Genomic DNA, 14,275 nt, shown 5'->3' on the forward strand with positions numbered 1-14,275 from the left:
AACCATTTTGTCCTTCGGTTGAAGCTATTTTTTTGTCTCTGCCGAATCAGTATGAATTTGTTAGCATTCATCCAAAACATGCATAACATTTTAACATTTAAAAGAGATATTACATAGAACTAGGGAACATAAAGTGGAGTTCTGGTAAACAAATACTAACATATCGACCTATAACATTTGTCTGTAAGAAAAAATTACATGGAATCAGTGGATTAAGATAAGCATGCTGGTGTAGCAACCATTTGCTCACAAGCCAATAAAATGTTTTTTACTTGTCAATATGTTTAAAAGCAAACTTAAAACCTTCAGAAGTTACTAAACTTTTACAAGAATTGTAAAATTATACTAATATATTTATGAATGTCTCAGTTAAACTAGAAAAGAAATATACAGTTAGAAAAAGCCTTCTAATCAGCCTGCAGTTTGAATTTTGAGAGGAGAATTTTTTAGTTAGATAAAATGCAAATCTTACAGGTCTTCAATTTGTTTCTGCATCACTGATATTTATCCTGCACATGCTATATCAACTGATTGATTACATGTCATTTAAATAATCTATCTAGAAATCGAATGGCATTGGCCAAGAGTTATCACTAGCAGTAGAACATGAGCTTCTTGATGTTTTCACTAAGTTTGGGAAGAGGTGCTGTCTTTGGAGGAGCAGCTCTGGACAGTGTAGATGTACTTCTGAACAAACCTAAGGACTCTGATCTCTCGAGGTAGAGTCTGCCTCTGTATGCAGCTAAATGGGCGTAATAGGCAGGAGGAACCAAAGAAATTGGCTTGGTACACCTGACAAAAGTGTAGCATAAGTTGTAAACCAGTTTCTGCAGTTCATCAGAAGTAAACTGGTTTTCATCCCACAGGACATGGTAGTGAGTTGGCCTACTTGTTCCTTTCACACCCCAATGGCTACAAAGGTAGAAATCAAATTCATTTGGATGAGTGATCACAGAATCAACCACAGTCCCTGGAGGAATGTTTTCATACAGAAAATGGTTTTGAGTTGAAGACTGGTCAGTTTCAAAGGGAAACAACCTTGTGTGGTGCCTCTTTTGCACAACTGCAAAAGTAATGGAAGGCTTGTAACCAGGAAACCTTGTGCATGCACACCTGATTGACTGAAGTTCGTCCTCCAACACTTTGTAAAACTGAGTTTCACTAACCCCATCTCTGAAGAAAATGATTCTGCTGGGGAGTTTCTCTACCTCCTGGTAAAAATCATCAAGCAATTCCCCCACCATTGCACCAAGATCCTGAATGATTTCTTGTCTGTGTGTTTGAGACCTTATTCTTGAAATGTACTTGTTTGCTGTCGGCCAATTCATGCTACCGACAACAGCAGCAACAGATGGACTGAAATCATCAAGAGGGTGAGGATGTGTCACATCTGCACCCATGAATATCACCGGCTCATCAATATGAAAGAGACGTGGTAACTGCGAAGGCAATGAGTTGTACAAAGCAACTGTGCATCCACCGACTTTGGCATTGATTTTGAGAGCCAGATTAGCCAAAAATTGTGAACTCAATTTGCTGAGATTGGGGTACAGGCAGCATTGGCTCACTACACCAATACTAGTCTCGGCAATTCGTTTCAAGTCTGCATACCCTTTGTGTTTTCTCTCCATTATGCAAATAAGAAGCTGGAGATTGTTTGAGGCGGTCCTCTGGATCCTCTTGAGCTTAGATTCCAAAAGGGTGACATTATTAAGAATCTGGCTTGATTCAAACTGGGGACTAATAACTGTGTTCTTATTGAGAAAAATGCCCAATTGTTCACACCTTTGAGATAACTGGTTTATGAATCTGGGGACATTGGACTTCTGCTCAGGTGTGCCCCCAAAACTAATTAATGCCCACCTTTCGATAGTACTTCCTTCAGAGACATGGCCATCAAGAAGGTTCCATTGCCGGTCGTGGCGCGAGGGTGTCAGGTTTCTAACATGGCCTCCATCTCCAAGCTTTAGCTTGGGAGGGAAAAGAATTCTGCCAGTCAACTTTGTCATTTCTCTTGAGACTTGGAGTTTGAATTCTTTTTCCTGATTACCACTGCCAAAATAGTTACATATTTAGACATTAGAAACTACTACAAAAAGCAGTATGAATATCTAAAAGTAAACAAACAAAGGATCCATAGAAAGAAAAAAATGGTACTACAGTAACTTGTAATTAAACTACCTGGTAGGCCCAACATTTCCTCTCATGACTCCTTCAATAGTGGTTTTTCGTTCTCCAGGTCTTTGGCAGCCCATTTTGAGTATTCTTGCTGTTTGATCATCAGTCAGCTTTCCAAGGAACTTTTGGCCTTCACAGATCACACAAAGCTCCATAGGGAGATAACAAGGTTTACTCCTACTAATCTGCAAGCACGGCAATTTTCTGAATTGTATGTCATAGTTATAGTGATCTTTAAAGTAATTCACCAGCCTCAGATTCTTCCCATCTCTGTCAGCAAACCAAAGGTTTTCAGTAGCCTCCTCGGTTAAGCCATAGACACGGTATCTCTGAACAGTTTCCCTATGGCAAACAAAGACCCTAAGGTTCTTCAATGCTTTCTCCACTTCCTTCCTCTCTTCACTAGTTAATTGAGCTGTCTTCCTCTGAGAAAGGTCCCGAAGGAACTCAAGGCGTTTCTGCAGGTATGCAATCACTCCTATGCTCTCATGGAAAGCAGTTACTGAGAAATCCACATTGAGAGCTAGTCCTTGTTGTGTTGGTCTAAGACTCTGAAAGAAGCCTCTCAATCCAACAGCTCCTCCACCAATGTCTTTGCTTCTTCCCATTGAACTTGAATAGAATGACCTTCCAACAGGTATGCATTTCTCAGTGGGGTTCTCCCTAAGAACTACATCCAAAGCATGCAGATAATCCTGTGGAAGTGGAATCCAGTCATCATCCTCTTTGCTCAAGTAGTTAGTCAACTCCTTTCCATTGATTTTTGAGACCAATTTAATATTTATCCTGAAAAGTTTAAGTTGCTCATGCTTCTCTTTCAAGTCAGACATTTCTTCATAGGGTGATGCCAGCTTCCTAGTGGGGATAGGGAGGCTTATGTAGAACTCTAGCTTATCATTTTGGAACTCAACTGGACTGTAGAGATTCTTTCTCCCATCATATGCTGGAATAGCACCTGAGAGGACAGCAGAATTGTTATTTACCAAATTCTGCTTGATTGCTCTGGCAATATCCTTGGAGGGATGAGGAGTGATTTCAACATTGTAATGATATATCTTTTGTGATGGATCAAATTGTACCAAAAAGTGGTTGGCAAGAAGAGAGATCACAGTTCCTTCTTGGCCACCAGAGTCTGGCCTCCTTGCAACAATTAATGCCTGCTGCTTCCTTGCTGGAATGAGTTTCTTCCCATCATCTCCTTTAAGGGATGCCTTAGATTGCTGCTGAAGTTCCTTTGGAGCTGAGTCAGGGTAAGAAACAAGATGGTTCATCATTTTTCCAATTTATTTTGCAGCCTATGGATTGGTTCAAAGGAGGGGAAGAGGTAAAGGAGAAATAAACCCTTCCATTATAGACACAGACAAAAGTCTGGCCTTTCATTTTCCCTCTCCTTTAAACATTTGAACCAAACAATAATTTTTATCAGAATTCCTTCCTTCTCTCCAGTTCCTTCCAACCAAACAGTATGGTGAGCTCAAGTTACAAGTCCTTATGCTCATTAGATGTTCATTTCTTTCCACATGAAAATTCAAATTTTCTACATAAGTACATTAGATTTATATATCTAAGTAAATATTTTTATTGTAAAATATTATATTGGTTGTTTCTTTTATAACAATTTTTTTATATTAAAAATCCTTATTTTCGATAATATAAAAAAAAAGATTATCATGCACTCCTTTTAAAAGTAACTAAATACAAACTAATAAATACCTATATATATATATATATATATATATATATACCTATGTACCTATATAATTACAATAGCACAGAGAAGTGTTAAGCAAGCCATGATGTAAATGAGAGCAAAGCAAGTATTGACAAGTTTTTTAAATAGATTCAGTGATTTTGAAAATACCATTATTGCAGTCCCTAAGAATTCCAGCTTCAAATTTTGGTGGCATGAATGAATAGAAAAAGGAAATAAATTAAAGAATCAAAATTACTAACATATTTAGGCCTTCACTTTGCTAAGGAAACAATTTATCCCCAACCCAAATTCACCAATACTGGAACAACCCTTGCACTTTTTTTTCTGAGATAGCCTGACAGACTCACCAGATAAAAGAAAGAAAAAGAAAAGTAAAAGGGTCCCATGAGCTGGGACAGCATAGTGAATAGGAAAATCCAGCGTACTTCAGAATATGCTAATATTGGCTTCCAACAACTGGCACCAAAAAAAAGGGAAAAAGAAGGAAGACTTTCAACCTCGCTAGCTTGCAGATAATATTAACAAAAAAGATGTTGAGTGAATAAAATTCAATCGTGAAATACTATGATGGAGAGAAAGAGTTGGAACATTTTTTTTCCCACAACTGTTCAACTGTTTAATGAAAGAGAATACACTGGAGTACTACTTTTGACAAAATCAACATTGAGACAGAAAGCATCAATTGCAGCAAGTGGCGCACTGATCTGAAACTGGTTTTCCCCAGCAAGACCTTATACTTTCACATGAAAACCACCAAACTAATGCAAAACATGGGCCAAGCCCTTCGTGATTGAACTTTAAAAATGTAACAATATATATATTGCAACCCCAAATGAAATGTTTCAAAAATATATACGCAACATGCAAAAGAACTTGGCAGTAGTGTTTTCTTCATGGTATTGCCATGGTGGGTTTTTTTTTTCTTTTGTGAGAGAAGTTAAAGGAAAATTGTTTTTTTCTTTCAAGAAAACCAAACAAGCTGGCCAAAAGAGCAATGCTTTGGGTAGTGAATTAACAAAACAAGAAGGCAAGCAAAAGGGTTAGTTTGAAAGGGAGGGAACAAAACAATGCTAGAGCTTACCAGGAGAAGGAGGGGGTGGAGCGAGCTTAAAATCTGAGGGAGAGCTATTGAGTTTGCATGGAGGTTTGTGCAAATGGGTTTTTGATTTGATGATGTGGTTTTGAGGGAAGGGTGGAGTAAAAGGAAGCTGTTGTAGAGGAATAAGAGAAGGTAGAGGAAGAAGAGCTGGGTAGTATCTCTGATACTTGTTCTGGTTGTTGCAGAAACCAAGCTGAGTAGAGTATTGTAGCAGCTGATGATGGTGTTGAAAGTGATGATGATGATGGTGGTGGTGGTGGTGGTGGTGGTGATAGCGGTGATGCTCATGAGAGTTGGCTCCATTCCTGAAGGTCCTTCTTTTGGTGGTGAATTTCTGGTTAGCATTGGTGCACTCCTCTGCCTCTTCCATGGTTTGGTTAAGAGAATAGAAGAAAAGAAATGAAGTGAGAGATATATGAGAGAGATGGGTTTTGAGTTTTCACTAGAGGTTTGAAGATGTGACAAGAGAAACTACATAAAGGGGTGAGAGAGAAGAAGAAGAAGAAGACAGAGGAGAAGAAGGGAAGGAGAAGTTTGGGTTTAAGCTTGTGGAGGTTTTTTTTATGCAGTAGGCTTGGAGATTGGTGTGGTGGCAATGTTTTAATAATGGAAAAAAAAGGAGGAAAAAGAGAGAGAGAAAAGTGGCAGGTAGGCTTGAGTTGCATTAAATGAGAGGGTAAAGGTAAAATTGCAGTGACCAAAGGGGTATTGTCTTTATGCAGTTTGCAATCTGTCTGTGTAAGAGTGTATGAGATGTTAGGGGCATTTATACCATCTTACATGCTCCTTCACTCACTGTCAAACACACAACACTTTTCCTTTGAATATGCAATGGGAAGTCAAATTAAAAGGGAATTACCAAACCAACCCTCTCTCTACTTTACATCCATTTGTGCTTATGGGGATTGGGTTTTCATCTTCCACTTGGATCATTTTTAGTTCACATTTTGTCTCTCCTTTCACTCTGCTCTAAAACATCATCATCTCTACGCTATGTCACTGTTGTTGTCTGTTTTCTGCAGGCTTAAACCATATTCACGCATTCAATTTCCAGCTTCCTCTCCTCTGCTCATTTCGTCATCACCACACCACCCTCCTCTCCTTCATTTTCCACCTTCCAATTCTTTTCTTTCTCACAAATTCACAAAAATAAATACACAATTTTAAAACATTATAAATTGTTTACCTTACAAACCCCATCAAATCATTTTTACTATGATTTACAAATTTACTGTAAATAATTTATTATAATGTAATTTTATAGTATATAAATAGATATAAATATAATTTTTAAAGTCTATTTCTAAGAATTATTTAGAATTTATTATAATTTGTTCTTATCAAATTACTTATTAGATATAATAGTATAATATTCTTTAAATATATTGAATGTAAGTGACTTAATCTATAGTTTTTGTTATTTTATTATATATTTCTGTTGTTAATTTTATTTATAAATAAACAATTGTATGTATATTTTACATAAAATAAATTATCCTATATTTTTTTTTAATTTTTAATATGTTATCTAGAAATTAGGGTTCAATCTATATTTGTTCTTTTTATTCTTAATAAAATTATTCATTGTATTTATTATTTTATTATATATTAAAGTAAACATGTTAAAAATGCATAATCTTTATTAAGTTAGTATTTGATTAGTCAAATATAAGTTCCAAACTGAAGAATTAAGCATGAAGATACATGCAGGTAGTAAATAAATAAAAAGCTAATTCTAAAAATAAATATGTTGGAGATCTTACATCGATCGATGAGAACAATTCATATATGAAATGAGATAATTCATATATAAATGAATACAAATTTTACATCATAAATTGATCGATTTTATAGTATTGAGTTAGTTAGTTATCTATCGGAATAATACTCATCAATTAACAATAAGTAGATCTACTTCAGGAGAATTAGTAATATGTCAGGAGAAATTGGTACAAAAAGCCGTGGATACACTTCTTGATAATGGAATCCGCGGACAGCCGATGAGGGACGGTCATAATAAGGTTTACAAATCATTTTCTGATATAATTGAGGACAAAGAGAAAAGATTTCGCGAGATCCTACTTAAAAAACGAGTTGATTATTCAGGTTGTTCTATCATTATCGTATTATGATCGATTTTATAGTATTGAGTTAGTTCAAATGTTGTCATAAGAAGATGAAGCCCATATACCTCATGTTCTGATCCTTTTCATTCAACTCCCCTGGAAGTGTTTAGATTCATTTCACAGCTATGAAAAGAAGATTTAAGCTCCTAAGTAAGGACTAGTAATCATAAACTATCTTATATATGCTTATCTCTTCCTAATTTTCTTTTACTTCATTTCAGTATAATCTTAAATCCTTTCATTTGCCTCATCTTTAGTGTACATGAACAGTGGTGGTGGGTCTGTTGAGACAAACATAAGTTGAATGTGATGATGGGAAATGTTGTGTGTGTGGAGCATTAAGATCATTTTAGTTTGAATATATACCACATAACTCCACTACTCTCTATTGGCTTTAATGCTGTTTACAATATCTTTTTCCCATAATTTTGTCTATACTTACTCATCTAACTCTCAATTTAATTATACTCTACTTTCCTTCTTTCATGACATGACATCATTCCTTCTTTCTTTTATGGCTTATTAGGTTTTAGTTTAATTCAGTCTTATTTCTAAATTATCCAAACCATATATTAACATCAACTAACAATAATTGACCACACATATTTATGCTTAGTCCTTTTCCCTTATCCTCAGTTGGCATTGGGCAAAATCAACTTCAAACTGTATCAAACCTTGACATGTGAAATGATTTCATTTTAGAGATTTTATTAATATGATACAATTTTATTTTTTAATTATTAAAATTGATAAATTTTTTAAAAATTATCAAAATAGATAAATCGTATCAAGACAACATAATTTTATTATATAGAAATTATGTTAAAGTGGTAGCATTTTACCATGAATATCAAATTTTAACTAAAATAATGTCAAAGTGACATAATTTATTTGTTTTATTAATTTTTTTAAAATTTACCTATTTTAATAATTAAGAGATAAAATTATACTATACTAATAAAAATTTCTTCATTTTAAATAAAAAAAGTCCCTATAAAAAATATTGATGTTAGTCTACTTAAAAAAAACTCACACAAAGATTAAAAGGAATACTAAACTAACTCTAATTATCATCTAATTATTATTTAATGTATTTTTTTTAGTATTTGTGTGGATTTTTTTGGAAGACTAATATTAATATTCATTGTAGTAGTGAGATGTTATAAAAGTGAAAATATTTATATAATATTCCATTAGTTGTGTAGGGGCTAATGTCACTAAAACCAACATTCCAAAGCCATTTTGTTAACTGGGTCCATTTAATTTTTGATTCATTAATAACTAAAGAGGTAAAAAATATAACTTAATGCTTAGAATTGAGAAGTGGCAGAATGATACTTACTGAAGTGAGAGTGTAAGTTATGATAGGCTTTAATCCCTAGCCAACCCTAAATTTGTGATGATTCCTATATATCTACACTTGCTTTCTGTCCACTTTACTGTTTGAACAATAACACATTTTAAAGTTCAGTTAGTTTATTTTAATAAAAATATTCATAAGCATGTTTATTAATTGAAAAGTGATTTTCCATGGAGACTTTATTTACAGATTGAACTGTGACAGTTATTGCTAACTTTTGTACATTGTATGCAAGATGGATATAAGATATGGTTGTAAAAAGTGAAATCAGACTACACTTGCTTTACCTAACAAAATTAAAAAACTTTAATTTATTATTGATGTACGTGAGATATGCCTGCCATGAAAGATACAGCATGAGGAATCACACCCTTTTCATGGTTTTGTGCCTGCCATATTTCTGTGCTTATTATTGCCAATTCCCAGAATCACCACACCACATACAAGATTCCTTTCGTAGTTTGGAACTATGATCAATTTTCAGTAATAGGGATGCAATTTAATAACACTGCTGCTAACAAACATCTTCTTTCAATATAATTATTTAATGCCACTAAGCCTACCTAAGCATTCAAATTTCACATCAATTTCTTAAGCACCTATACTCTTGTTTCAAAATCTGTATGAGTATCAGTACTAAAAATATTAAATAGAAATCAAATTTAATATGATAGAAATAATTAATTATTATATTAATTAAATTAATTATAATATTTTAGAAATTAAAAAATTATTAATATCTAAATTAATTATTATTATTATAAATAGTTTTTAAATTGATATCTAATTAGTTAAAAAAATTAAATACCAATTATTTAGATGTTAAAATTAATAGCTAATTGGATATTAATTTAAAAATTATTTATAATAATAAAATTTAATTTATATATCAGACATAAAAATGTGTTTGGTTTGGTTAGAAGTATCATAAATTTTTGTATTTAAATTTTGGTTAGAAGGGCTAAATTGAAAATTTTACATTATCTTTTGCAACTATAACTTGCTTTTAGAAGTGTTTATTAGAAAGAAAATATGTAATGTATGAGAACTTGAAGTTAGAAAATGTATGTTCTTTAAAAAAAATATTATTATTCCTAACAAATTATATTTCTTGATAATGGGTTTTTATTAGATTTAACAAAAAAAAAAAACATTTCTACAGAAGAAGAATAAATCTAACTTTCTCAAACTGATGTGAAAATTTCATTGAAAAAAATATCATTACCATTCTTAATCACAGAAACTCAAATTAAATTAATGAAGCAAATAATTGATTTTAATGGAGAAAGCTAACAGATATTAAAATTTGATGATGTTAGTGAATGTCATGTGAGTTATATTATATGATAAGAATACTGTGCTCAGTTAACATTTTCTTCCAAGAAAACAAAAGAAAATGATTTCATCTTACTGTCCTGTTTTCTTTCCCTTTAAACACATCTAACCAAACATAGAAAAGGGTGTCTCCATCAAGGAAAACGTTAATAGGAAAGTTGAAAAACAAATGCAAGATGATAAGATTTGAATGTAAAAATATTAATTCTAAGGTGGATTTTCACTTTCTGTTCTGCTGTTTTAGTATGAAGTAGTTTATATCTGAAATGCTTAATTTATATATCTGAGAAGGAAATTTGAAGACTCTGTTTGCATAGGACATTTTGATGAGATTTTAGTGCAATGGTGTGCATATAGAGATAAGAACAAATATTTCCAGATTGGCATCAAAGTGATTGAGAGCTCATTTTTGTTTTTACTTGTCACCTTTTGTTCATTGCTTATGACATGTTTGAATTCATTGCGCATAATTTTGCTTTGAAAAGGAGTCTAGGGAATCATAAACTTCCCTTGTATTTTTTGTCGGTAAATGAATTCCAAAGAGGGGCAATTGTACAAACATCAATGTCAATAATTGATAGGAGTGGTTCTCATACGTTTCACTTCACTAGCTTATTTGTCGAGTGCTCTTCAAAACTATTTTATCAAACATCTCACTCATTTATTTTATTTTACATGATATGGTTAATTATTTTATAATTAATTACTATTATTACGGAAAAAGAGTGTGGTTCTCATAAGGTGGAAAGAGAAAGAGAGATATTGTTTGGAAAAGTCGGATTTCACTATAAGAAAATTATTTAAAAAAATTATTTTATAGAAAAAAATAATTAGTTGATATAATGACTAAATTAGATACCATTTTAGAGATTAAAAAAATTATTAGTTTTTAAATTTGGTAGCAAAAATCTTGGTAGCTAATTAGCTACCAATTTGAAAACTGTTTATCGATAATAGAAACTAATTTAGAAACCAATAACTTTTTTAGTCTCTAAAATGGTCTATAATTTAGTCACTATAGCAACTAATTATTTTTTGTCTCTAACATTAGTTTATATTTAATGATTTTCTTGTAGTGTTTAACCTTCTAACGAATTGATCGTCGAGTTGTTGGTGAAAATTTAGGGAGGATTCACATGTAAAAGATTCTTTGACGCTTAAGTAACTAAGAACAAAAAAATATTATAGGTAGATAAGTGAGTATGACAATTGAGTGAGTAATCCCTATGAGATTGATCTGTATTCACAGAACTTTTCGGGTTTGGGTTGAAGTATTCAAAATAAATAAGAGATACAATTGATTATTGAATATTTGTCATTCAAATAATTATTACTATATAAATTTCCAAGTTATATGGTTGGATTTAATTTGATTGAGTTGCATCCGATTTGATTAGGTTTTATATTATTATGCATATCTTTGTATATCTTTATATAGACAATACATAAGTCCCCTAAGTTCGGAATCCATAAATGAGAAACATGTGGACTGATTTGATGGATGAACAAGTTTCAATGTTCTACAAGTGTTCATCGATTGTTTTGATACGATGATATTTTATTTGTAGTTGGTTGGATTACTTTGAGATGATTGTTTATTTTCAAATAACTTGCCAAATTGTGTTGATCTGATGTGATGGTCGTTTATTTTCAAACAACTTCAAATTATTGTTATGTTCATCTATTTTCAAATGAATTTGGATTACTATGTATGTATTTTATTTTTAGACGACTTCACAGATGATGGTTGCTTATTTTCAAACGACTCGTGTTGTGATCCAATGTGATGGTTGTTTATTTTCAAATAATCTCAAATTTTGATAGTCACTTGTTTTCAAACGACTTCGTATTATGTTATGATGTGGTGACTATTTATTTTCAAACGATATCTGATTGTTATGGTCATTTTGTTTTTCAAATGATTGTATTCTTTTAAAGTTGAGGTAGTGGCCGTTTATTTCCAAATGATCTCGGGTTGTGATGTTAGTTTTGTTTTTCAAATGAATTGCTTTGGTTTAATGTAGTGACTATTTATTTTTCAAATAATCTTTGATGACTTTGGATTTTTTTTTTCATATGATGTGATGCTCATTTACTTTCAAATGACCTTGGATGACTTCAAATCTAATTTCTTTGAAAAGAAAATTGTATTTCGGGAATGGGCCTCATAAAAACATTGCTAAAAAAAACCCTTCTTATGGACAAAAATTGAGTTAAGAAAAAGGAGTACATAATTCTTTTTCATTATGCAACTGTAATACATTTTCAAATGACTTGTGTTCTAAGTCCTTGGTAAAAGTCTATCATTTAATTCTTTGAACTTGTAAGCCTCATTTTGCAGTGAATCAACTACTCTGTATGAGCCTTCCCAGTTGGATTAAGTTTTAATTCATCATTGGTAACAAGAATAAGAGGTGTATCCTCAATATTGTAACACTATTGTACATTGACATTTTTCTGGTTAAACATTGTTATGTTCCTCTGGAAAATTTAGTATCTCATTAGTCGAAGTTGTGTTGTTGGTAGGGACTTTTACTAAATAAAGAGCGACTATGATAATCGTTTCATTTTTGCTAGGAAATTCCATTGCTATATGCAGTGTAGAAACAATGGCTTTGAGCTTATTAAGAGTTTTCTGAGCAATCAAAGCATTGTACGAAGTGTTATCCTCTACTAGAATGTACTGAACTAGCAATAAGTTTTCGATACACTTCACTCATTTAGAACGTCATAAGAAAATCTACATATCCCCTGGTATGCACTCATGCCCCCTACGAACCCCAAAAACAGGTTCAGGTATGAATAGATGAGGGTGGTAGATATGTCGAGCTTTTAGAATGTCGATTGACAAAGAACATTTTCCAAGCTTTCTTAGTCAATGAGGACCTTTCTTACTGACCAATTTTCTATGGTGGCGGTGACAACGTTTGGGTCATCTTGTGTAGGGTCGTTGATGCAGAAATCTTCATTCGTGAATGTGATGGATGAAAGGGAACATGGTGATAACAAACTTACTGAATTTATACTTTGAAGATGTCTTTTCCTTGTTGAACTTAAATTGCCTCCCCCTACAAATTCTCTTGTTATAGTATTGATCTTGCCTTTAAATAATTAAGATTTTGAAGAGATTGTTCTCTCTATTTCTGCTCGGGGTTCTGGTGTCACTCGATCCTTGTGATTTCCTCGTCCTCGGCCTTAGAAAGCATCGCAAAGACCTTTGCCCAAACCTCCTCTCCAACCCCATCGGCTCCATTTGGGTTGACCATGTTCGTCGTGTTGCACAAAGCATCCTAGTGCCCCTTATCAGGTCTTGTACTTTATGACATTCTTTTGTAGAGTGTGCCCTAATTTTGGTGATAACTACAACTCTTAGTTGGATCAATAAATGGAGGGAGAGTGCAGGTTGTGGGAGTCATACTAATTCGAGATTAAACGCTTTTTGAATGATGGCAAATTGACTATCATTCAATGAGTTTATCTTTCATACTTACTCACATATCTTGTGTGGTATTTGTAGTAAGGGCAAGAGAAACTTTCATCATTTTCTTTCTTGCGTTTGAGTTCTCTAAAATGTTATCGTACTTCTCGATTGTGAATTTCGTCCATGTTGGCAGGATGAGCTTAGAAATGGATGCTCTAATAAAAGTTCCACCTTCTTCAATCTTTTTAATCCAAAGTTGTGTTGGCTTGATTGGTGGTCCTCCATCAATATATTAAAAGCTGCATCATAAACCTACAAGTGAAAGAAGTACTACTTCTTAACACAAAAACAATAATGTATTATAAAACATGTATACCAAAGTAAAGATAAGCTAAATCTTTGATCTTACTAGAGTATTAAGGTGAATATACTTATTTATTGTTACATTAAATTAATTTCTCATAAGGATATACAAAGACAAAATCAAGTTGTGAAAGCATATAAACTTATATGATTGCAACAATTATTTGTTAGGAAGACTATACAAACAATAATTAGTCTTTTTAAACATATTTTCAATAATTAAAGCTAGTCATACGTATCCATTAAGACCTTTCTTTTTTTTCCTTACAATAGTGATCTATCCCAAGATCACAAAAGCTCCAAGTATTATTTAATCATAAAATATCTCTATATGTTCTTAAAATAAGTTTTTTGATACAAGATAATCAAGTGACAAAGTGAGATGAGTTAAACATATAGATAATAACCAATCAAGTGACAAAGTGAGATGAGTTAAACATAAATAATAACCAATCCTTATAAACTTAGAGCATATAAAATAAATATTGGATTCTTATATGCAAGTATTTGAAAATGTAAATATATACTATTATAAACAAAATGGAAATGTAATTTCATTAAAATGATACATTTTATTTTAAAAAAATGTGAGATTAAGCTAAAACAAGAGGTGTGAATTGGTTTTGAATTTTTTTGGAATGATTGATCCCTTTTTAAGTGCTTTTGAAAAATTGTTCTT

General features: G+C 32.4%; 1 protein-coding gene across 1 annotated transcript; it reads right to left on the reverse strand.

Annotated features, from left to right (window-relative positions):
• Positions 1–422: 422 nt before the first annotated feature.
• On the reverse strand, positions 423–5,726 carry AGO7 (Argonaute family protein). The gene is made up of 3 exons (XM_068606529.2): positions 4,974–5,726; positions 2,182–3,418; positions 423–2,052 (listed from the first exon to the last, which is right to left on the reverse strand). The coding sequence occupies exons 1-3, from the start codon at positions 5,359–5,361 to the stop codon at positions 594–596; spliced, it is 3,084 nt and encodes a 1,027-aa protein (XP_068462630.1). The 5' UTR covers positions 5,362–5,726; the 3' UTR covers positions 423–593.
• Positions 5,727–14,275: the final 8,549 nt, after the last annotated feature.

The sequence above is a fragment of the Phaseolus vulgaris genome, chromosome 3 (assembly GCF_051622355.1).
Source record: "Phaseolus vulgaris cultivar YP4 chromosome 3, ASM5162235v1, whole genome shotgun sequence".
NCBI classification, from domain to species: Eukaryota; Viridiplantae; Streptophyta; class Magnoliopsida; order Fabales; family Fabaceae; genus Phaseolus; species Phaseolus vulgaris.